This window comes from Lissotriton vulgaris, chromosome 1_1 (assembly GCF_964263255.1).
Source record: "Lissotriton vulgaris chromosome 1_1, aLisVul1.2, whole genome shotgun sequence".
NCBI classification, from domain to species: Eukaryota; Metazoa; Chordata; class Amphibia; order Caudata; family Salamandridae; genus Lissotriton; species Lissotriton vulgaris.
The window spans coordinates 1,399,582,869-1,399,602,974 of record NC_141685.1 but is presented as its reverse complement, the minus strand read 5'-3'; the positions used below and the strand labels follow the sequence as shown (position 1 = coordinate 1,399,602,974).

The following is a 20,106-nucleotide window of genomic DNA, read 5'->3' as shown; positions in this document are numbered from 1 at the left end:
GGCGTAAGAGATGATGTTGAGGTTGTGTTGGCGTACGATGGCTGCGAGGGGGCTCATGTAGACGTTGAAGAGGGTGGGGCTGAGTGATGATCCTTGTGGTACGCCGCAGATGACTTCGGTGGCCTTGGATCTGTACGGGGGAGACGGACTCTCTGGGTTCTTCCGGTGAGGAACGAGATGATCCACTCCAGTGCTTTCTCTTGGATTCCGATGTTGCTGAGGCGCTGCACTAGGGTGCGGTGGCAGACAGTATCGAATGCTGCGGAGAGGTCCAGGAGGATGAGGGCCGCTGTTTCCCCGTTGTCGAGCAGGGCTCGGATGTCGTTAGTGGCTGCTATGAGGGCAGTCTCGGTGCTGTGGTGGGCGCGGATGCTGGACTGCGAGTTGTCGAGGGATCCGTTCGTCTCGAGGAAGGCAGCAAGCTGTCTGTTGACGGTCTTCTCGATGACTTTGGCAGGAAAGGGGAGGAGCGAGATGGGGCGGTAGTTCTTGAGGTCGGCGGGGTCCGCTAATGGTTTCTTCAGGAGGGCGCTGAGTTCGGCATGCTTCCAGCTCTCCGGGAAGGTGGCGGCGGTGAAGGAGCAGTTGATGATGTCCCGGAGTTGGGGTGAGATGACGGAGTCGGCCTTGTTGAAGACGTGGTGGGGGCATGGGTCGGTTGGTGATCCGGAGTGGATGGTGTTCATCGTGTGGATGGTGTCTTTGGTGCTGACCGGGGTCCAGTTGCGGAGGGTGGTCGTGGGGGGTGTCGATTCGGTGGTCTTGCGAGGGAGTGATGTCGTTGTTTCCGGCGCTGGGGTTGGAGAGCTCTTTGACGATGCTGAAGAGTTCCTTGCTGTTGTGTGCATTGTTGTCGAGACGTTCCTTGAATGCTGTCTTCTTGGTGGTGTGGATCAGCTGGTGGTGTTAGCGGGTGGCGTGCTTGAGGGCGGTCATGTTGTCTGTAGTTAGGTTTTTTCGCCAGGCTTTCTCGAGGGTATGGCAGTTCTTGGAGTTCTTGAGGTCGTCGTTGAACCAGGAGGCTTTCTTGCTGCCGGGCCTGCTGGGATGGTTTTTCAGAAGTGCAAGGTCGTCAGCGCAGTTGGTGATCCACTGTGTGAGGTTGTTGGCTGTTTGGTTGGGGTCCGTCGAGCTGGCGGGAGGGTTCTGGCTCAGTGAAGTGGTGAGCTGGTCGGTGGTGATCTTGTTCCAGCTCCTGCTGGGAACCTGTTGCGGGTGGTGGTGAGTCGTGGTCTTTCTGAAGCTGAAGTGGACGCAGCTGTGGTCTGTCCAGTGGAGTCTGGTGGAGTGGCTGAAGGAGATGTACTTGCTGGAGGAGAAGACTGGGTCAAGCGTGTGTCCGACGTAGTGGGTGGGGGTGTTCCCCAGTTGCTTGAGTCCGTGGTTGACGAGGTTGTCCAGCAGGGTGGTGCTGTTGTTGTCGTTGTTGTTCTCCAGGTGGAAGTTGAGGTCCCCTAGGAGGATGTAGTCAGCGGAGGCGAGGGCATGCGGGCTGATGAAGTCTGCGATGTCTTCGCTGAATTGTGTGCGAGGTCCTGGGGGTCTGTAGATGAGGGTGCCTCTGAGTGTGGTCTTGGGGTCAGTGTGTATCTGGAAGTGAAGATGTTCGGCGGCTGTGAGGGTGTCGTCTGAGTTGGTCGTGATGCGGATGGTGTTCTTGTGGACGATGGCGATGCCTTCTCCTGTCTGGTTGACGCGGTCTCTCCGGGTGATCTTGTTTTCGTCCGGGATGGCGACGGCGATGTCGGGCGCTGAGGAGGCATTCATCCATGTTTCCGTGAGGAAGGCGACGTCTGGAGATGTGGTGTCGAGCAGGTTGCAGGGTTCCACGGCGCTCCTGAAGACGAAAAACGGCTCGCGAACGGGTCAAGCAAGCTACTACGCATGTTCGCGGAGTTATGCGTAGTTCGCGGAGTGCAAGTGCATCTTCGCGTAGCTCCGCGGAGTGCGGCTACGCGAACTACGCCCAGGCTTAATCATCTCCATCCTTAGATTGTTTTTCGCCATTGTGGCAGAGATGGAGTCCAATACGATACCTGATGACCATGCTTTATAAATAATTTTGACTGCTACAGCTGCGACAGGCACCGGGGAGGATGGGCGGGCAATATGAATGTTAGCGGCCCTACATGCCAAGAACAGATGCATACTGGTAAGTAGCATATTCCGTTCGAGGCATGTGCGCCGCTAAATTCATATCTTGTGCTTAGACTAAATAGCAGTTTCTCCCTAGCGGTGGTGGCCCGAGCCAGCTGCAGCAGCCTGAAAGAGGGACTTTAGAACAGCCTGTCCTACAGCAGCTTGCTGCTTGGAATGTACATCAACACAGTAGTGTTTGGTGAATGTATGTATGTTATTCCATGTGGCTGCTCTACATATGTCCTCTAATGGAATGTTACCCAGGAAAGCCATGGATGCCCCTAGCTTGCGTGTTGAATGCGCTCTTGGGGGGACTGTTAGTGTGCGTTTAGCCTTCTGATAAATCTGAATACACTTAACAATCCATCTGGCTATACCTGATTTGAAAATGGGTTTCCCTTGTGCTGTGGTGAAAAAGCAACAAAGAGTTGTTTAGTCTTCCTGAAATCCTTCGTCCTGTCTATATAGTACAGGATGGCTCTTTTGACGTCCAATGTGTGCAGTGATCTTTCTGCCACTGAGTCTGGATTAGGGAAGAAAACTGGCAGTTCAATAGTTTGATTAATGTGGAACTGAGAAACTACCTTGGGCATGAATTTAGGGTTAGTGCGTACTACCACCCTATTTGCGTGGACCTGTATAAAAGATTCTTGAATGGTTAGGGCTTGCAGCTCGCTAACCCGTCTCAGCGACGTGATCGCTACTAAGAAGGCAACCTTCCACGTTAGGAACTGTATCTCACATGAGTGGAGAGGTTCGAAAGGAGGTCCCATCAGTCTGGTCAAAACTACATTAAGATTCCAGACCGGTGAAGGTGGTCTTCTGGGTGGAATGACTCGTTTGAGTGGAGTGGTGTGGCTCACTGGTTAGAGGCGGCAGACCCGGAAGCAGAGGACGGCCCAGGACCAGGGTTCAATTCCCGACGCAGCAGGGTCGTGAACCAGAGTCAGCGGACTCGATAATTCTCGCCTTGGTGCCTACTCTAACCAGGGATCACACTCGGCAACTCTGGGCATTAGCTTGCCTCATCTCCACAACGGCCCCCCACAAACGCCGGGGATGCCTGTTTTCACCTTGGAGATACCCAGGAGGGAACATCTCACAGGGAAAGCCAGGACGGGTTCCCCAGCACACTGGCGAACATGATACGAGCAATAGCGGGGGCGGAATATGTGCATGAAATTAAAGATGTAGAGGGTGACATTGTGAGAGGTCAGGAGGGTGTACTGAAGGCATTCAAGAAGTTTTACTCTGCCCTTTACAAGACGACTGGGATAGTGGAGGACAGAAACATGACAGAATTTTTAGACTCCATCCCCCTAGGGTGGTTTAATGACAATCACAGACTGTACATGGATTTACCCATAACGAAACAAGATGTGATTCAAGTAATCAAAAGTTTACAGTTAAATAAGGCTCCAGACCCTGACGGCTTGACCACTGCCTTCTACAAAGCGTATGCTAAGTAGCTAGCTCCGAGACTGCTAGCCGTATTTGAAGAGGCGCTAGAAAAGAGTAATTTGCCCCAATCAATGAGAGAGGCTATGATTATTACATTGTTGAAGCCTGAAAAGGCGGAAACTGAACTAGACTCTTATTGACTTCTATCTTTGATAAATGTGGATGCCAAGATCTATGCCAAGCTATTGGCGAACAGACTACAACCAATGTTACAGATGATCGCCCTACCGGATCAATCCGGTTTTATCCCGGGGTGGTCGACATCGCATAATCTGCGTACACTGTTCTCTGTCATACATTATTTACATCCTACTGTTCAGGCCGCGGCGATCTTTCTGGATGCCACTAAGGCGTTCGACTCCTTGGAGTGGTCATATTTATTTTTGGTGAAGCAGCGCATGGGATTCAGCCCTCTGTTCCTTAAATTAATTAAATTGCTGTATGAGGCACCTGTAGCCGTGTAAGAGTCGTGCTTCAACATCCTGCGCATGCTACGTAAGATCTTCCGGTGGATCCCCACCGAGACCAAGAAGACGGTCACCCAGGCCCTCGTCACCAGCCGACTGGACTACAGCAACTCCCTCTACGCCGGAACCACCGCCAAACTCCAGAGGAGACTCCAGCGGATCCAGAAAGCCTCAGCAAGACTCATCCTCGACATCCCCCGACACAGCCACATTTCCGGACACCTGAGAGACCTGCACTGGCTCCCGGTCAACAACCGAATCACCTTCCGTCTCCTCACCCACGCACACAAAGCTCTCCACAACCAAGGCCCAAGATACCTCAACAGCCGGCTCAACTTCTACACTCCCACACGCCAGCTTCGATCGACCAACCACGCCCTTGCCGCCGTCCCCCGCATCCGAAGAGCCACCACAGGAGGAAGGTCCTTCTCCTACCTGGCCGCCAAGACCTGGAACTCCCTCCCGACCCACCTCCACCTGACCCAAGACCACCTCGCCTTCAGGAAGCAGCTCAAGACCTGGCTGTTCAAGCAGTTGCGGACCCCCCCTCCCCAAGTGCCTTGAGACCCTCCGGGTGAGTAGTGCGCTATACAAATGCTTGATTGATTGATTGAACAGCACCACACAGCTAGAGGAATAGGATTCAGTGCGCACAGCTTGGTGATATCTCTTTATGCTGATGATGTGACCCTTTATATTCTCGACCCGGAGGTGAACCTCGACCCAGTGTTGCAGGAGTTTATAAGGTTTGGTGGATTTGCAGGTATAACTATAAACTGGTCCAAATCTGTAGTATTCCCATTGACCGATGGCACGAAGGAAGTCTGCTTTGAATTCCCCCTACGATGGGAGGCTACTGAAGTTAAATACCTAGGGGTGTGGTTGAGTCGTAATTTTCAAGATATTTGGACACTAAGCTTTGGGAGGGCCTACTCCTGGCTAGAAGGGAAGGTGGCTATCTGGTCGCAATTGCCTCTATCTGTGGCGGGTAAAATAGCGAGGCTAAAATGGTTATCTTGCCGAAGTTTCTCTATTTATTTGTTAACATGCCAATACCTCTTACTAAACACTTTTTCAGTCTGTTGCGTTCGCAATTGTTGAGCTTGGTGTGGGCAGGAAAGCAGGCCAGGATCTCATGGGATCTCCTGACTCTTCCTCTGCGACAGGGGGGGCTCAGGGTACCGGATATGCATTTATATGCATTGTGCGCGCAGGCTCAATTTCTCCACTTTTGGGTCTATGAGACTCCATTTCAGCTTCATGTTGCAGTTAAGAGGGATGCTGTGGCACCGACGCCATTACCGGTGGCATTATTCCGCACCATCAGTAGACCGAGGGGAGATGTGGATACGGCAGGAACGCTGTGTTCGGTGTGGCGTGAATTGCAAAGGAGAGTGGGTATGGAGACACTATATGCGCCATCAATGTTATTGGAAAGTAATCTGATGCTGCGAGTATGGAGAAAGGTGTTGATAAGACGCTAATCGCTAAGCTGAAATTGCACACGTTTGCTGACCTTTATCCGAAGGGTCGCTTTAGACCTCCTCCTGTGGCTATTGATGATAATGAGGTGCCGTTCCCTGAGAGTTTCCTATATCACCAGTTAGGCACAGCATGTCGTACGCTGAACGCACAGTTCCCTGATGCTCCCAAGACAATGCTACCGCTAGACAATGTATTAAAGTCAAAGACGCCCAACAAATTGATAACAAGACTGTACACAATCATGTAAGCCAACTACCCTGTGTTGCAACCGAGGTCAATGGATCTTTGGAATGGAGAGTTATGTCCACAGGTGGCGGAGGAACAATGGGGATATTGTTGTAATCAATTGACAGAACTACCCCCAAATTATCGCTTGCAGTTGATACAATTAAAATTCTTAAATAGTTATTACCGAACACCAGTGAGTCTACATCGCATGCGGTTGAGGGAGGACGCTAGATGTTGGAGATGCGGACAAGACCAGGCTACCTTTCTTCATGTGGCGTGGGAATGTTGGAGTCTGCACATATTTCGGAGTGAGATATTTAGCGTAGTAAATCAGATAGTTGGTAGACAGGACTCACCGACTCCATTGCTTTTAGGATACGTACAAGACACAGTACCCACCCGACGCAAACTACATGCCTTACTGTTGCTGTATGCCCGCAGACAGGTAGCAATTCGTTGGGGTAGGAAGCGAGTACCAGACATTAAGGCTTGTTGCGAGATGTGACATATGGCCATGCTCAGTTAAAACTGTTTTGGGAACAAATGGCCCTCCACATCTCGCCCAAAGGATATCTGGGAGCCATTTTTGGAGAGGTCAAGGAGGTCGACGGAACAGGAGGTACCAGAGGATGGGTGTGTGGAGACGGAATAAATACTAAGTTAACTATATGAGTTAATACAATGTACTCTTTTCTGTTAACCTTTGAGATCTGTATCTGTATCCCCTCATTTGTTATATATTTGCAGTGGGAGGTATACAATGTGGCAAAAATGACACCATTTTGTGTGCAAAAGCTGGATGAGATGGCCCAGATTGTTTTGCCTCTATGATTCCATGTTAATCTTGTCCCTCGGAATGTATCCTAAATACTAATATATGAATATTTATTGTATGATGCTGCAACCTGTGCTAGATATAAAGTGCTGCGATGTATATTATATTTTGTGATTTACACATGCACATGTAATGAGTGGCTACTTGTTGGCACAATGTGCCTTGTTTTGCTATTTGTATAAAAACAAAATAAACACAAATTTTAAAAAAACTATAACGTTATTTTAACCTTTGGTTTTCTTCAGTGAATTTCAAATTATCTAAAAAAAAAAAACAGAAAACAGAACTTTTATCACACCTAACTACAAGGTTAGTTGAATTTTAGTTTTTTTCAGTGAATATCTTTTTTTTTTACGTTAAGTAATACTTCATTACCATACAAATTGTCTGGTCCATTGGCAACATGTGCACGGTTCTGACATCAGTTTTAGAGGGAGAAAGGTACGCAGACCCCCTCCCCGGGCCGTTTTCAGCCCAGGAGACTGCATTAACAGGGGCCCGGCGGCATAATTAGAGGGAATAGGGGCATGCGGCCCCTGGCCCATTTCAGCCCGGAGACCCCATACCCAGGGCACAGCATACATTTTTGGGGGAGAGGGGCACGCAGTCTCCTCCTTGGGCTGACTTTAGCCCCAGGGACCCCATGCCCCTATGATATTTTCAGGGGGAGGGGGCATGCAGTCCCCTTTGATGGGCCAATTTTGGCCCCGGGGATGCCAACATTTAGTAGGGGGGGTGTCAAGCAGTCCCATCCCATCTGCCGGCAACATTTTATAAGAGGCGAGCACGTGTTCCCCTTCCCATACAGATTAAGTTTGGCCCGGGGGTGGGCTTCCTGGGGCCTCTGATGGGAGTGTGCCAGGTGGTCCTCTTCCCATATAAACAGGGCCTTTGGATGCTCAGGGAAGGGGGCCGCACTGCCTACCTCCCCATTTTAACACATTTTGGTATTGGGTGTTGGCTCCTTGGAGTCTTGGGGATGGGGGCCATGCAGCCCCCTCCTCTTCATGAAATCAGCCCTGGGGTAGGCTCCCCAGGGCATATGTTATTTAAATGTGGCACAACTTCTATTTCCAATCCCGCAGAAGTATTGCCGGATCGTGGCATTTTATGTCTTTTATTTCTTTTTAGGCTCCGGGGAAAGTGAGATGGGGTCCCTCTGGGTCCCACCCAAGGGGCCTAGGGCATCCAGGTATCCCTACCCTTCCCCAATATATCTTTATTGTTTTAGAACTTCAAGACAGAGGACTAAGTCCCTGAGTCCTCTGATGGCTGCCAGCAACATTTTCTGATGTTGCTGGCAGCCAATCAGAGTGGTCGCTCTAGCTGGAGTCTTACTCCCACAGGAGTGAGACAGCCCAAGGTAAATAAAGTTCCCTGGGCCAATCAAACACTCTATTTTTAAATTGAAGCTCCTGCGTGAGTCTCTGGGACTCAACTGCCAAAATATACAACTCCAGGCACAGTATTACAGCTGTGGATTAGTAAAATACCATTCAAGTCAATCTGGAATGAATAAAAGCAACCCCTGACACATGATTATATTATTTATTTATAACGTTTTATATAGCCCGAACAGGACCCTTGAGGGTATCGGATCGCTTTACAGGTGGGCGAAGTAAGAAACACATAAACGACACAAGTACAATCACAAATACGAGAGAAGTGGAATCAGAGAAGAATAACAATTTGAGGAACAGGATCTCCATAGGAAATCAGCAGGATATTAGTCATGATCAGCAAAGGATAAATAGACATGGGTCAGATCAAGCAAAAGGATAATGTTACTTACCCAGTAAGCATCTGCTCTTGGCATATAGAGCTGTAGATTCACATGCTTTGCATACCCCTGCCATCTATTGTTGGGTCTGGATGTTTGCAAGTTGTTTTTCTTCCAAGAAATCTTTCCTAGTCACAAGGTAAGGTGGCTCCTCCTTTCGGTGATAGTGCACATGGGCATAGACTCCATTGTTGGATTGTTTTCCCGCAAGAGGGTGAGAAAGGAATAAATAAGTGTAGTATAGAGATGTCCATGCATATGAGTGTATAATGTAAGAACTGCAACAACTACAGGTACCCCAGGAGGTTCGTGGGCGCATGTGAATCTACAGCTCTACATGCCAAGAACAGATGCTTACTTGGTAAATAACATTATCCATTTGAGGCATGTGTGCTGTAGATACAGATGCACTGCATAGACTATAAAGCAGTATACTCCCAAAGCATTGGCGAACCTGTAGATGTTGCAGTTGTTTGGAATAGTGTTTTTAGTATTGCTTGGCCTACATTAGCCTGTTGACGTGCTAACACATCCAGTCGCGGCTTGCATTTCTCGGGGGTGTCGCGCGGGGTTACTGCGGGGTGGGGGGGGGGCTATTGATGTCAAATAAAACGTACCTGACTGGTCCCTCGCCGCCTCTGCTCCGGGTCCGGTCCCACGCCACCTCTGCTCCTGAACAGGAACAGGCATGCTCCCTCCCCTCCTGTAATCCAATGGCAGCTTTGTGATTGGTGAGGAGTTCCGGACAGCGCCCAGCCGGGCACCGGTAGGGAGGCCATTGTCTCTATGTAGAATGCATGCAGCCTACAGAGAGAAAATGTAGAGTGCACATGACTGCTTTGGCCGACCAAAGTAGACTGGGCACTCAAAGTGGCGGAAGCCACTCCTCCCTGACCCACCGCCCCCAACCAGGCATATCCTCCAACCCCCCCTCAACCAGGCATACCCCTGCCTTCTGCTTTCTCGCAAGGCAAGAACAAGAAAATAAAATTGTATTTGAAATACCATTTTATTTTCTGCTTCTCGCATTGCGAGAAAGCAGGGGAGCGGCGCTCCTCCGCCCTAATGGACGAGCTTCCCTGAACACATCTACACAGTAGTGTTTGGTAAATGTGTATGGAGTAGACCATTTAGCTGCCTTACATATGTCAGCTAGAGGGATGTTGCCTAAAAAGGCCACTGATGCCCCTATTTTGCTAGTGGAAAGCGCACTAGGGGGTATAGTTAAGGTTCTTTTAGCTTTAATATAGCAAGTTTGAATGCATTTTACAATCCAAAACTAGAGGGCAGGAGCATGCAAAACATGCAGCACACATGCCTCAAACCAATGTTTTCATCAGAAGGGTTTTCACTTATATTTTGAAGAATTAGGTAGACAGAATAAAATGGATTTCCAAAGACAAAGTATTCCACATTTTTGGGGAGATACCCGAGAAGGTTCTGTTGCATGTTTTCTTTGTCGAAAATCTGTGGTATCAGCAGCAGGGAGCTGATACTTTGCGATCTGCCTGAAAATTCTAACGTTTGTGCCTAGTACCTAGGGGTATTGAAATGTTAGGCTGTATAAGTCATGCATGCAATTTTTTGTTGTATTCTTGCCTCATAAGGGAGCCAGTTTAGGGATTTCAAATCAGGGGAGATGTGTTTGTTTCTTTTTGTTACAGTGACTAGTCTGGCAACAGTGTTAAGAGAGGCTTGCAGAGGGACCAGATTTTATCTGGGCATGCCAGAGTGTAGCACTTCCGTAATCCAGCCTGAGAACGACTAGGTCTTGGACCGAAGATTTAAGTTCGTCCTGGTGGAGGAAGGATTTTAATTTCCTTAGAATTCTCGCCTGATAATTCACTCCTTGGTGGAAGTACTGATGTGATCCAGCATATGCAGCTGTTTGTCTAGTGTAATTCCCAGAGATCTTTCAGAGTCTATAATATGGAGGTGTGCAGTTGAGGCAGTTAGATGCTTTATCCATAGGTCGATCTTGAGGTTGTGTTTAGGTGGAGCAATGAGGAGGAATTCGGTTTTGATGACATTAAGTTTGAGATGGTTGCGAGTAAGCCAATTTGGTAGAGTAGGGTTGTCATGATGTCTTCCCTGGAGGAGATTTTCAGGTAAAATTGGCTGACATCTCCATATATGTGATAATGAATGTTAGAGGATGCCAAGACGTCTGCTAGCAGTTCCATGAATAAGTTAAAGGGAATGTGTGAGAGGGCAGATCCTTGTGGGATCCCTAGGGTGAGCGCAGTGGGCTTGGACAGAAATTGGTTAAGCTTGACTCTCGGTTCTGTTATGGAGGAATTAAGTAAACCAATGTAGGACGGTCCCCGATAACCCCATCCTCCTTTCAAGTAGGTTTAGTAGATGGTCATGTTTCACAGTATCAAATGCAGAAGATACGTCAAGGAGGCTAAGAAGACACGCTTCTTTCTGATCCAGAATTGTTAATATGTCATCCACTATGTGTGTGACTGCTGATTCTGTGCTATGACCTTGACGGAAGCCGGACTGGCTTGGACATGGAGTTTGACATGCTTTATGTAGTTGCGGAGTTGGATCTGGACACATTTTTCGAGAAGCTTCGCAAGTGTGGGAATGCTGGAGACTGGACGAAAATTGTTACGGTCGGAGCAATCTGCAGTAGGTTTTTTTAAGAAGGGCGTTACCTGCCATACTTTTAGGCAGTCAGGGATAGTGCCTTGGCGGAGTTAAACATTTACAATCCTGGTCCATAATGGCAGGATGGACTATTTGATTTCCTTAAAGTCATTCTGTGGTAAAGGGTAGATGAAGTGATAAGAAGTTCTCCTGGAGGGTGGGTAGATCAAGTGAAGTTTGTATGAATCTATCAATGCTAGCGATATTGATGCAAAGATGTTCGCCACTGGTAAGAGCAGTGGTTTCTGACTGATTCACAGAAAGGGTGTTACGGTATAGGCAGGGTACTCTCCCACCTGGTCTGTTAGCTTTATCTAGTCTAATGATGCTGTGACTAGGGGGGAACTAGTAGTCTAGAATAGGAGCCGATACATTTTTAACCAGGTTTCTGTAAGGATAATAAGATCAAACTCGTGTGAGGATGAGATCAAATATCAGGCGCATGTCTAATAGCCAATCTGCAATTGATGAGCATGCATTTCCGATGGGTATTGGAGTAGACAGTGGCAGAACGAGAGAGGTTGATACGCTTGAGATTGGCACTGTCTACCCCTCAAGTGTTTCACTCCCATTATGAGCTCTTCAGCAAGGGACAGCTTTTTCCAGATACAAGGAAATCTTCTGCAGCTGTGGTAGCAGCGTGACTCTACGACCAGATGTGCTGGTGCGGGTGATGGGCGCCTCCACCTGACATATATATTTCAAACAACTCTAAAGTGTCCCCAAGTGACAAACGAAGAGTGGCCCAAACTCTAGGGGAAGTGCAAATAGTGTTTATTCTGTGACATGTTTCAGTGTTCCCAGAAGCCTTTGTCAAACTCTCAACACTGCAAGCAAGTGCCATCAATCTATACAAAGGACTGCCATAGGCATAGCTGAAAGACTTGTTTGCAATCTTACTCCATCATAATTCTTATAATTAAAACTTGTTTTCATTAGATTTGTTTTACATCTAAACATATTAAATAAAAAGAATATAAATGTATTGCATGTGTTCTCAAATTTGCCTTCCCTTTCAATCTACGTCCCTGACCAGTTATTGTGGTGAGTTTAGTGACTATCAGCAAAGGTGACAGAGGACTAGCATTTGTTAAATGTCATATGTGACGCCCTCATGTGTTGGGCACTATATTGTAATGGCCCTTGTTCAAGCATATTCCGTTTATTATTAACTAGGGAATATGTCCTCCTTCTCTTAATCGCTTGTCCTCATGCACTCCACTGCCGCCATACTATTATGGTGTATGTCATAAGTGATGAATGTGAATAAAACAAATTCCCCCACTACGCGTTATGATGCAAGCTTGGCTAATAGTCTCAATCAGGCAAATCAATCTCTATTCTATTATGAAACCAGTTGGTGTTATACATCATCACCCAAGTGGGTGTATCACAGTTATTCAGGCACGAGGTTAATACCATGAATGATGTAATCAAGATATGGTTCGGTCTCACTATTGTATGTGGAACTTTATGATGTTAAATGAATTGATGGAAGAAAATAATTGTCCACTTTTAGTTAGTAATATCATTTGTAGGCAATTCAACCTTATTCATGGAAAGCTGATATTGCATGTCAAATATATTATAATCTGCATCTTCAATATTGAGACTTCTTTAAGTATTTTGTTATCCACTGAGGTCCACCTTATTAATTATATATGACTGCAGAACTCATAAAATAAAAAATAAAAATAGCGAGTTCCGGGTGGTTAATCCTGCACATTCAGGATTCTGCTTACCGTATACCACCTCCGGCAATCATTGCACTTCTTGGTCTTCAAGACTGTGGTCATCTTAGACATTGTGGGAAATTAGGAGGGAAGAGCATAACCAAATATCACAGCCAGTGTTGAACAGCCTCACACTGACACACCTCATGTTGATCATAAAACACAAAGCAATGCAGTTGACCTTCCCCCTCCCTTCATCTAAGTATTCTTCCCACCATTTGTCTACCATTCACTCTCCTTCTTCAACATGCGTTTTGTTCTAATACATATTTCCAATCATCCTTATCTGTTCTGGGATACCAATACTTTGAGCTACCCAGTTAATCTACGGCAGAAGTTTATCAGCCAATACAAGTTCGCCACATTTTCTCACCAGATTCATGTTTCCAACTACCAAACTTATAAGCACCTTGATGCAACCGGATCTGACCTGCTTACTGTAAACAGGTTGTTTTCCATTCGAACACGACTCAACATCCTGCAGGAGGTTTCAAAGTTTATTCATGATATTAAAAGTGCATAGCAAAATAATAAATACTTTTTTTGTACACTTTTAAAGCAAACAATAAGTATTAACATAGCAATTATTACTGTTTAGGTAGACAAAAACACATAGTATCACACTGTTTTTGCAAGAATTCAAATTTCCTTGGGTGCAAATGGCTGCTGAACCACTATTTAATTAAGGCTATTTCAAGACAGCTGATTGAGAGAAGTAACTCAGGAAGCCAATATTGACTGATATACAGAACAGGTTCACAGTCCATGCACCAATAGGTGCACAATTGCATGCATCCAATGCCCCAAATTCTCAAGTATAATTCCACACCATTACAATCAATTCAGCCCTATTTGCAAAAGTCACACGATGTAAAATGTAAAACATGCCTCTCGTGGAGTATCATGATTAGTTCTTAATTGCCAATAAAGAGTATGGGAAGCCATGTAGGCTAATGGCAATGGTGTCCACCTTGAAACCCGAAGTCCTCGGCTTAGTCTCAACATTGGCATTTTGATTTTCCAAGTGCAACACACTTAAAAACAATTGTATGGTGTGCTCTTTAGTAGTGTCCCTCTTACATATCGCCACTAGCCCCCTCCTCGCCTGTTCCTTTCAAGACACTGTGATTTCTGTAATGTGGTCTCACCTGAAATTCACACAACATCTTATGCAATGCCACTGCTTCAAGAAAAATGTTGATTGGAATTAGTTCTGCATTATATAACTTACCTAAGAACAGTAGACAGCAATTTACTTAAGAAGAACTGTAAAAATAATATGTAAACTATCAAAGAAACTTCACCCTCCAATGTATAAAGAAAAACAATGTTTTAGGTAAGAGAAGTGAATTCAGTATTAACATATTCATTCTGTCATAGCAACTGACGGCATAACACTCCTATTGACTGGAAAAAATTTCTCATTTATAATAATGTAAGATGCAACAATACATACATTAGACAGGTCTACAGACAAATATATCCCAGAGAAATTAAGGCATCTCAGTAGCACAAAGAAAAATGGATCCTTTAGGGTAATCCTTAGTTTTAAAATCACTATGTCAAAGTGGGAGTATATTTAGCCTGAGTGTTAAACAATTTAATGTACTGTTGTCCTAAACATGGGTATAAGGTTTTGTGCCAAACCTGCACTTTACCCTACACTTCTGGTTTCTACAAAAAGTATATAATTGTGTTTTCATTTAATCTATGTACACTCTCTAAATGTGCTATAATCTGGATTAAGTTATATAAATTAAAATATATATTTTCAAAAAACAGCCTTTTGCACTGAATAAGAGTTTTAAGGTTGTGTTGTAAAAGTTGAATGTAATGCCCTGTACATAAGGTTATAAACAACGTACTTTACCTATTTCTGCTATTTGGGAAATCCAATTGTCACTGGCATGCAACATTTTGGAAACAATGCATGATGCGAATCCCCAAACCTTCAATTTTTCCATTACCAAGTAGTAGTGGGCTTGAGTTTGAAAATCATCAGGCTGGGTTTCCGCAACATGATAGCTGCTGTCCAGAGTCATTATCCAAGGGTTTCAATTTCTCTGCTACAGGATCTTTCCTGTCATAATATAGAGCCCACAGCAGTGTGAGGGTAAGTATCATTGCTAAAATCTGTGTCACTCCAATCGAGATTCCCAGAACTTGTAACACTTTTAACTGCTTTGTTCCTCGTAAGAAGCTGTACATTTTCCGACCACATCCCTAGAGGAAAAACGCATATAAAAAACTTTACTACTTATGCATCCAAAAGTCTCAAGCATGCACTGAAAAGATCATAAATGGATTAAAAAAAATGCAGAAAAGCAGCAGCGTTTACTATTCAGGCATACAATCTTGGTTGAGCACAGAAAGGTGCATTATTAGTATAATACACCTTCTCAACTACAACTTCTTTTCAAGGATTAGCAGATTTTGGTTTGTAAAAGGCACATCTGAAGTGGCAATAAAGAAATAAAGGCATATTCGAATGCTGTTGTAGGGTTTTAAAAAAACAATGGAAAAAAGCAGACGTTTTAGAACCATCTATCTTAAAATTGGCCAAATGACAAGTTAGTTACCTTATTCAATGGTTATTCTGGAGGACACGGTTTCTAACCACAGATTTCCTAACAAGTGAATAATCCCCCAGGTGACACACTGGATACAGACACCAAAAGCCAGTACTCCTGCGCACCACTATGTGGAGTAGAGCGGCTCTGCAACAATGTTGTTCCGCTCTGGAAGTGACAGGGGGTGTACTGACGTTAGTTGCTTTTTAAGGCTTGTACACACCTGCAAACTGGCTTGACCAGTGTGCAGATCTTTAGGTTGGGATCCTTTTTAGATGGAAAAAAGTCCATTCCACAGAAGAGGGAAGATCAAGTGAGGAATCTGCAGTTAGTTAGAGTATCCACTAAGACCGTTAATGAGGGTAGGTCATGTGTTCTTCTGATGGATACGTCAATCACATCTCCCCCCAACTAGTGCATCTACACTGACTCCAAGTAGAGGTCAGAATCAAAATTCAAGCTGGGATGTTTAGCCTTCAAAGCAATCGATTCAAAAGCACCATCCTACTTGACCAATCTTCTCAAGACACCAGGCGGCTTGAGGAAATGGTGAAAACTTTCTATTTGGAACACCTTTATTTCGAACCTCTCATGCTTTACAATATTTTTTCTCTGGAGCACTTCCACTTTCAGGAACTTCCTGCCTGTGTATACTAGAATGGACCGTTCCCTCCTTTTGTTTTGACCCCTGCGAAAGACTCAGCTGTTCAAGCTATACTGACCCATTAATCTCAGCAGTTTTTGCATAATCAAATCGACCCCCCCTTGCCAGAACTGATGCATATGATAATCTTGTAACCCAAGGTGGTGGAGCTAAGGAATGGCTCAGACCAAAAAGCCCTGCAGGACTGAACGGGCAAAATACATATCCTGATGGACCTGGTTGTCAAGGCAATACTGCTTTGTAAACATGCGCACTGAGGCCCCTCAGCAACCTGGCAGAACAGGCCCTCCGCCTGCTAACGCAGTAGTAGCAGCCTTGGCTCGAGAGGAATGAACCCTTAATCTTTCAGGTGGCTGCTTCTTATCTAGCACTTAGCAGGTTTTTATGCAGAGGATTTACCTAGAGATGGTTCTTTTCTGCATTGTCTTGCCCTTTTTTTACCCCAGAGTAGCCTACAAAGAGTTGATTGTCTACCTGATGGTCCTCGGCACAGTGTAGAAACTAAGGACTCTCTTAGGGTCCAAACAATGGAGTCTCTACAGTTCTTAAGCATTTTCAATCTTTATTTCGATCTTTTAGATCATAAAAGATATACAGACAATAAAAATCATTTAAACAATTCAATAAAACATTGATTATAAAATTGGACTACTCCATGTGAAACAATTCTTAAGCAAAACAAATCAAACGGGTGACAGCCTAACCGACGTGGAAGATGTTACCATCCTTGGCAGAAAGGCAGCTCGAGTTCTGAACACCTGTCAGTCTGGAACGGATATTGTGTAAGGCGGCTAGACTGAGAGGGTCTGCAGCTGACTCACAACTGGCTGACATGATCGTGACCAAAAATACCATCACACGGTCAAGAAACGCAGTGGACAGCTGTGCATTGACTCATATAGGGTACACATTGGAAAAGTGAGAAACAAATTCAAGTCTCACTGTGACATCACAAAGGGCTTTGGCTGAAACATATGCTCTAAACATTTTAGAAAAGTCATCACAACAGGTGATTTAAACATAGAAGACAGACACTGCAGACTCAAAAGAGCCCTAAGAGCTGTCTAATAAACTTAACACTTCTCAATAAAAATCCTTGCTGGACCAATGACAAAAAACAATAAATAACACCCCAGACAACTTAGCCTGTAGCAGATCAATCAAATGGCGGCTGTCCAAGCCACAAACATTTGACAGTTGGCTGCCAGAATCACATCACTACTCTTGGAACTAAGAATTTAAATATGTGAGGTTTCTGCACTTCTCAATGCTTCACAACATCTCTTAACTAGGATTTCAAAGGTAAAATAAATGGCCCGCAGCTGCCTTGCCCTCTCCCTGTAGGTCTGTGTTTCAGAGTGGGGATGTGGGTGGAGGGTGCTAGTGCAGTCAGGGGGGCCATTTACCTTTTTGCACTAGGGCCCGTACAATGTAATCTACCCACTGAATCCATAGGACCCATGATATATTCCCATACGTGTAATATAAATGTTCATGGGATCCATACATGTGGCTAGAAGAAGCAAATTCGGTTTGTTTATGGACAATATTAAAAAGAAAACATTAAAGTTTAAATGAGTGACTGCAGCGTGATGGCCAGAGCTGCAACTTTGGGACTGGGGAACCAGGTTCGAGTCCCAGCGCTTCTGGGCAAATAACTTAATCTCCCTGTGCCTAATAATACATCTGACTTGTGTAAGGTAACAGGTGCCCCAATGCCTACGGGCGAGTTTGCCCTATATTAAATTTTAAAACAACAAAAAAAAGATTTGACAGCATGCTTTACAAACTGGTTCATAATCACCCACAGTTTTGCGACACAGCATGACAAAGGGAAAGGACACGTCATAATACATGATACTACGCATAATTTACATCTATAAAAGAATGCCTCTATATGAAATATATCAACTCTCCCTTCATCACAACATCCCGATTCTGTTCTACTGGAAATGTCAGTCCTCAGGCTAATAGTAACTGCGGTTACTATCTTACACAAAAATAATCAAATGTTTTTTCTTTTACATTTCTACAACTGACCAGGTGTATGGCGGAATGGCAGCTACCCACAGACAGAGCCTAAGGAACAGTCTTCGTGAAAGCACACATTATTTTAGAAATGCTTTATTTATCGCATCAGCATGTGTTTATCTATAATGCACTTTAGGTAGAAATGGAATGACAGCAGCATGATTCCTGCCGTGATCAATTATTACTTCCTCAGACATGGATGTTCGAGCTAAGAAGGAAGAGCTCGTAGTGCGCCGAGAAGCCCAGTTATTTATCTGTCAAGGCCTGCATGCCCAAGTCTTCGTCGTGCGCCTTGTGTGCAGGCTTGATGCCACCAGACCTAGCAGAGGCATAGTGGAAATAACTGGCCTCAAACTCACTTTCAGTCGCAAAATAAGAGGAATACTTTGGGGAACTGTAAAAATGACTGTAAAAAAGGCGGCTGCTAGACAGGTGTGGTGTACATGTTTGAAGGATTGTGTTAAGGGCAGTGCTTTAAATGGGCCTGTTCTGCCCGGTACGGAGTACCTGCACTTTTTTATTTTGAAAGTGAGAGTACCGACACCGCTCAAGAGAGACGTAATACTTTTAATTGGAGAGTATCGGCACATCTCAGAAACACGCCGGTATTCTGGTGCAGAGTATTTGCACTTCAATGTTTACATTTCAAACACTGGTTAAGGATGTGGACAACATTTAGGGCTTATGCTTTGTAGACACGACTGGTGGATGAGTTAACATTTTATATTTGGCTGGAACAGCACCAATTGTTACAAATTCTTTAAAATATACACAGCGTGGGCTTTGGCTCCAGTCGGAGCTGTATTTATTCCTCACCAAGTGTTAGTTGTAAAAATAACCAAATGTGGTAGGTGGACATTTATTCAAATTTGATATTGTGGGGGAATGCGATAATACGGTTTTCTAAGTGCTTCCAATATGTGCAGTTAATGGAACTAAGGAAGAAGGTCACACGTCGTGCCCAAGTGACGGAGGTGGGAAACCATGCAAAAAATAGCTAGACGTGATATTTACCGTCATTCTTTCCCACATTTGCTTTAAAATGCAGCATTTGCCCATTCTTTATTCAAACTTTTCACAGATGGACGACCCCCTGCCCCCCACCACCCCAAGGCCCCCTTAAGTGAGATGGGCTCCCTTGCGACGTAACACTCATCCCAAACTTTTATGTCTCACCACTTTGAAATGTCCCCATCGGCCATTGCGCATACCTATTTTAGAGATGGATAGACCTTAAGTATGTCAGCCATGGAGACTGCTAGATGTGTCACCTACTCCTTCGACCGCCTGGCGCAGTAAGGTCTTCTGAGATTTGACAATTTGACCACCCGCCTGGTTTAGAGTGGGGAATCGAAAAACCTGCCAGTAAGGGATAGTAAAACCATTTCCATGACACCCCCCCCCATAGGAGGAAACCCTCATGATTTGGGCGGGGAGGGTCATTTATTTTAGTTTTTTCATAAATAAAATGATTTTGGCATTTTGATCTTGATAAAAAAAAAATGATAAAGGTTTGACAGACGATAGATAACTGTCACTTTTTTTTAGAGTACCATCTGTCAAACTGGTAATACACTGACTGGAACCACCGTTAGTTTTACAAGTTTGTATGTGTGTTGTAGAGTAAATGACACATGCAAAGTTGGAAAGGTTTGGAAAAAAAAGAAAACCTTTCTCCAATTTTATAACTTCCTTGAGGAGACATAATTTTGTGACACATATCCCCACCTACCAACGTTAGTGGATAGGGATTTGTTTGACAACACACACATGGTTGCATAGAAACACCCCCTATGATGCAAAGAAGCGCATAGCACTACTGCGCTTTACTTTACAGCTACTTTCCTCAAACCTAATAGAACACTTTGTGCTAGTTTGTGTCACTTTTGTGAGGCAAACCCTGTGTAACATATTAGTAAATTTGGAATAGAGTTTCTAAATCCTAAGGCCCAGAATTACAAAGGTTTTGCTTCGGGAAATAATTGTATTGCTTTTTTAACACAGACCTGACGCGAACTCCTGTTTATGATATGCAAACCAATTCAAATGGTGATTTGC

At 45.0% G+C, this 20,106-nt stretch overlaps 1 protein-coding gene across 3 annotated transcripts in view; it reads right to left on the bottom strand.

Moving 5' to 3' along the window:
• Window positions 1-13,267: 13,267 nt before the first annotated feature.
• TSPAN12 (tetraspanin 12) overlaps window positions 13,268-20,106 on the bottom strand; it is a 273,464-nt gene continuing 266,625 nt past the window's right edge. For all 3 annotated transcript variants that reach the window (XM_086967032.1, XM_086967023.1, XM_086967029.1), the window contains one exon: window positions 13,268-15,006. In XM_086967032.1, coding sequence (XP_086823158.1) covers window positions 14,782-15,006 — 225 coding nt within the window. In that variant the 3' untranslated portion in view covers window positions 13,268-14,781. The remainder of the gene's footprint in view (window positions 15,007-20,106) is intronic.